This window comes from Tupaia chinensis, unplaced genomic scaffold (assembly GCF_000334495.1).
Source record: "Tupaia chinensis unplaced genomic scaffold, TupChi_1.0 Scaffold141943_1, whole genome shotgun sequence".
NCBI lineage: Eukaryota > Metazoa > Chordata > Mammalia > Scandentia > Tupaiidae > Tupaia > Tupaia belangeri.
In genome coordinates this window covers 1020743-1026502 of record NW_006201797.1, presented here as the reverse complement: position 1 = coordinate 1026502, position 5760 = coordinate 1020743, and the positions used below count along the sequence as shown (strand labels likewise).

Here is a 5760-nt window from a genome sequence, read left to right as displayed (position 1 = left end):
ATGTCTTTCCTTACACGTTACATTTCCCTTAATCTTCACGGCAATGCTGTTATTTACTAATAGTCATATTTTACGAATAGCAACACGAAGCTAGGACAACACTGGAATCCAGGTCTTCTGACATGCCTAGTGATCCATTACTTTATATCTGAACTGGAAATAAAAAATTAGCCATTATCCTATTACTATATAACAAAGTTTTATTTTAAAATGTGTATACTTATATTAACATACTTAAAGTTGTAAATAATATAAAAATATAGTAACATGAAGTTATCAAGCATTTGTCTGTAACTATATCTTCTATTTAACATGTGTGGAGGAAGTTATTTTCTTCCAAGTAATTGATGCTTCACACTTTTGCTTAGTAGCTTTAAATAATAAACATGTAGTCATATACTTTAAAAATGGTTTTATTTCATGTGCAAATAATGGACCGGTTTCTACCCATAAATTCTCTTTTCCCAAAACAATTTGGAGGTTTAGGTTTGTTATTTTTTTGAAAAATGAAAACCACACCAAAAATTTTAAAAGACACTGTAATTCCTGTTTCTAAATCATAGCTGGCTAGAAACATAAAGGTTATCTGGAATACCAGGGATCACAAGTTACAAGTGAGTACTGTCAGAGTGGAAATTATACAGTCCAGCCATTACAGGCAAAGATTATTCCACTCTCGTCCTCAACATCCAAGCGCCTCTCAGAACAGTTAAATCAGGTCAAGACAGTCCAGCATACTAGGCTTTGTTACATAAGGCCATTATGTTCTTCTAAGATGCTAACAAACGAAAACAAGAAACACCGAAATCAAAACAAAACATACTAGAAACTGTCACAGAAATCCTAAGTTCCTTGCAGTATCCCCCTTTCTACAACATTAATAAAGGTGATATATTAATATTAAAAAGAACATTTGGTTTTATATCACCAGCCATGCACTTTTATCATTAGCTATTACATAAATGCTGCCTCGTTCTATATCCAAAAGGCACAACCATTTTATGCTCACAATGCACTTCAGTATTTATCAAGTTTCCATGATTTACATAAGCACGTCTATCAGTGAAGATTTAACACTGAGATGGAATCTGGCATCCATAATATCTCATGTTTTGGAGACAGCAATGTAGGAGAGATGTATTTTTAATCACCTTTCATCTGAATGACCTTATGTAAAAGAAAAAACATCAATAATTTAGAAGTTCTAAGTCTCCAAAGGAGATTTTCACATGTACGCATAGAAATGGGGACGAGGTTGATTTTTAAGAAACGTCTTCCATGTCCACATCCTGTTGTAACTGCTGTACCATTTTTTCTTCCAGCTGTTTTCCTTTGCCTTTAAAAAGAATTTTAAATTAAAATATAATTAATTCAAGGTGATCTTACAAATTTATATCAATAATTTATAAAAGATCTTGACTATGTTAGAATAACATTAGCCATTTCTAAGAAATGTAATAGTAGCTAACTTTTTAGGTCTCATAATATGCCACGCCTAAAGTGAACATCCTACATACATTTGATCACATCACCCTCATAACCACCCCACTGTAAAGATGGTAAAGAGACAGCTTAACCTGCCCGAGGTCTCTTAGCCAGTAAGTCCAGTAAATGAAGCTGGGATTTGGACCCTGGCCACTGGACCCAAGGTCCCTGCTCTCAACACTGTACTACCTGCCTCACAGAGGGTTACCTAAAAAATAACAATGATTTGTCCTCGTTGCTTCTTGGGTGTCAGTTTTCATTACCTACATGTAAAACAAATGCTCCAGGATTTTGTCTTTTTAATAAAACTCGGTAGAAAACTAACCTAGGTAAGACATTTACACAAATTTACTTGACATGTGGTAACAGAATCAGCCCTTTACTAAAGTTTAGGTAAAATTCCTCTCCCTTTCAATACATTTGTCTCTTGATAATTCCAGGACATTGGTTCCAGGAACCCTTTTCCCCTCCAGAATACCAAAATCTGCAAATGCTTAAATCACTTTTTTTTTTTTTTTTGGAGAGGTTTTTGCTATAGGGCACATGCACTCGCCAGAAAGACAGAGAGAGACAGAGAAACAGAAAGGGAGAAATCACCCCCCAGGGGACATGGCCACACCACAATCCCTTCTCCATTCTCCTCTTGGGAGCTTGGGCACGCGCCTGGCGTTGAGTTTAAGCTACTGGGTCCGGGACTTGAACCGCAAATGACTACATGGGAGTTCGGTGACATAGCCATTACACTAACTGCTGGTCCCTGTAAGTCACTTATATAAAATGACATGGAGGGAGGGGCAGTTGGCATGGTGGTTGAGGCACTGGACACCCAACATGGCCAACCATGGTTAGAGTCCTGTACCTGGAGGTTTGCTTTCTCATTTTCCCTCTCTCTATCTCTCTCTCTCTCTCACTCTTTCTCTGATCAAATTAAAAAATAATAATAATTAAAATTAAATAAAAAGGACCAGCAGATGACATAATGGTTATGTCGCTAGCCTCCCACATGGCCAACCGTGGCTTCAAACTCATGCTGGGTGCGTGTGCATGCATGCCCAAAATCCCTAGAGGAGAATGAAGGAAAAGGGATTGTCACGTGGCCATCCCTCCTGGAGGGTGATTTCTCACTTTCTGTTTTTCTCTGTCTTTCCAGCGAGCACATGCACCCTATAGCAAAAATCTCTTCTAAAAAATAAATAATTAAATAATTAAATTAAAAAAAAACTCTTTAAAAAAAAAAATGACAGTGGAACTGGCAGATTAGCATGGTAGTTGGGGCATCCTACGTGGCTGACCATGGTTCAAGTCCCAGATCTGACATCTTGCTTTCTCACTTTCCTTGTGTGTGTGTGTCTGTCTCTCTCTCTAAGGTCAAATTTTAAAAAATAATAAGTTAAATAATTCTTTAGGGGCCAGCAGGTAGTATGGTTGTTAAGATGCTGGACGCCCACATAGCTGACTACGGTTTGAGTCCCAGACCTGGCAGCTTGCTTTCTCACTTTCCCTCTCTCTGTGTCTCTCTCTCTTTGGTGAGTGCACATGCCAACAGCAAATTAAAAAAAATAATAATGGGGAACCAGCAGTTAGCGTAATGGCTATGTCGCTGGATTCCCACGTAGTCAACCACGGTTCACGTCCTGGACCCGGTGGCTTAAAACTCACGCTGGGCGCGTGTGCATGCATGCCCAAGATCCCGAGAGGAGAATGGAGGAGAAGGGATTGTGGTGTGACCATCCCCCCTGGGGGGTGATTTCTCGCTTTCTGTCTCTATGTCTCTCTCTCTGTCTGGCGAGCACACGCGCCCTATAGCAAAAAATAAATAAATAAATTATTCTTTTAAAAAAATAATAATTGGGGCCAATGGGTGGCATGGTGATTAAGGATACTGAACTCTCACATGGCTGACCGCAGTTCAAATCCTGAACCTAGCAGCTTGCTTTCTCACTTTCCCACTCTCTCACTTGCTTTGTCCCTCTCTGGTCAAATTAAAATAAATAAAGTTAAATAATCCTTCCAAAAATTCTTTAAATTAAATAAAATGACAAAGTAGTTGCATCTAACTTAACATACATCGTCTTTCCCATATACTTTAAATCATCTCTAGATTACGTATAATATCTAATACAATGTAAATGCTACATAAATAGCTGTTTCACTATATATATATATATATTTTGTTTTGTTTTTTAAACTGTTATTTCTCCCTCTTCTTTTAAAGAATATTTTTTGGGGGGTTTTTGTCCTCTTTTTTTTTATGTCCTCTTTTTTTTTTTTTTTGAAAGGTTTTTGCTATAGGGCGCGTGCACTCACCAGACAGAGACATAGAGACAGAAAGCGAGAAATCACCCCCCGGGGGGATGGTCACACCGCAATCCCTTCTCCTCCATTCTCCTCTCAGGATCTTGGGCACACACGCACACGTGCCCAGCGTGAGTTTTAAACCACCAGGTCCGGGACACGAACCACGATCGACTACGTGGGAGTCCAGCGACATACCCATTACACTTACTGCTGGTTCCGTTTTTGTCCTCTTTTTTGAAAGAGAGATTTTTGCTATTGGGCATGTGTGTTCACTGGAGACACAGACAGACAGAAAGCACGAAATCTCCCCCAGGGGAAATGGCCATACCACAATCCCTTCTCCTCTACTCTTTTCTCGGGATTTTGGGCATGCATGCATGCGCACCTGGTGTGAGTTTCAAACCGTTGGGTCCAGGACTCAAACCACGGTTGATGACGTGGGAATCCAGCAACATAACCATTATGCCATCTGCTGGTCCCATTAATTTTTTAAGTTTTGCCAAAGTGTGTGTGCAGTCACCAGAGAAAGAGAGAAGGACAGTAAGAAAGCAGTCCCCATGGGGATGGTGCCACTGCAATCCCTTCTCCATATCTCCCTCCTTTCAGGATTTTAGACACACATACACAAGCACACAGTGTATTTTTCAAGTCACTGGTTCTAGGACTTGAATCGTGAACTCAGCCATGTGGGGATCCAGCTGACTTAATGATCACACCACTGGCTTGCTCTTAAGAATATCTTCTTTTTTTTAAGAATTTTAAAATTTTATTTGTTTTTGTTTTGTTTTGTTTTCAATTTGACCATAGCTAGACAGAGAGAGAGAGAGGGAAAGCAAAAGTGAGAAAGCAAGCCACTAGGTCCTGGACTTGAGCCATGGTCGGCCATGGGAGAGTCCAGCACCCCAACCACCACACCACCTGCCAGCCCCAAGATTATTTTCAATGGAAGTTGGCTGTATCTGAGGATATGAAACCAAGGTTATGGTAGGCCAACTATCATCTGTGTAAGTAAATTACGTAATAAACTGTACGTGGTGCCAGCTGAGTAAAAGACTGATTTTCTAACACTTCCCAAACCATGCACATTAACGACTGCCCAAATGAATGAATACCAGGAAGTTACTGGGTTGTTGTAAAAGTCATGACATATTTTTCTGTTTTTCTATGCAAAACTGAGTCATGACTTTTCCAATAACCCAATACACAAAACCAAACAAGGGCTTTTAATACAAATTAGTAGTCCTTTATGTTGAATATCAGAATTGCCTGGAGGGTTATTTCAGAACAGATCCCCAGACGAAAACAGTGAGAGCCTTTAGGGTTATAGTATAGTCAGCTCCCCAAGTAATTCTAATACCAACCAAAACCTGAGACCCACTAATCTAAAACAACGTCCTTTAACAGGAACAGATGTGAGGTAAAAATTACCTACAAATTATTACTCAAATTATTCTACTTACCTTGGAGAGACAGTTTATGGAAGACAGGATATTATGAAAGAGGGAAAGAAATACTACATACGACAGATAGCCTACAACTAGGAAATACACTGAACAGATTACATTTGCTTAAGTCCAGTCACATTATAATATACCATGAGAGATTATATTAAAATTAAAAAAAAAAAAACTTGAAAAGTTAGCTGGCACTCAATTGCAGATATAGAAATCTAGACCTTCCATCTCTCTACAGTAGAGAACACCTAAACAATGCAGTACTTACCTGCAAGAGGGGCCCGGATAAGATGAATGTTTTGCTTGACTTCTTTGATGTCCTGAACTTTCTGTAGCTCTTTGTTTTTCTTCAATCTAGGATAAGACATGTCAAAGCCAAAGTTTCAGTTACTAAAAGTTCTTGAGGAGAAATTAAGTCACAACACAGGTACTCAACTTTACTAAGTCAAGTGACGCAGATGGAGAATAGGAACTAGATGGTCGCCCTTCTGGTCGCTCCCTTTTCTAATCCCCTTCCTGTCCC

The 5760-nt window shown here is 39.2% G+C and overlaps 1 protein-coding gene across 3 annotated transcripts in view; it reads right to left on the bottom strand.

Annotated features, from left to right (window-relative positions):
- Positions 1-397: 397 nt before the first annotated feature.
- RSL24D1 (ribosomal L24 domain containing 1) overlaps positions 398-5760 on the bottom strand; it is a 19994-nt gene continuing 14631 nt past the window's right edge. For all 3 annotated transcript variants that reach the window (XM_014582017.2, XM_006163293.3, XM_014582018.2), the window contains 2 exons: positions 5506-5591; positions 398-1336 (listed from right to left, as the gene is read on the bottom strand). In XM_014582017.2, coding sequence (XP_014437503.1) covers positions 1263-1336; positions 5506-5591 — 160 coding nt within the window. In that variant the 3' untranslated portion in view covers positions 398-1262. The remainder of the gene's footprint in view (positions 1337-5505; positions 5592-5760) is intronic.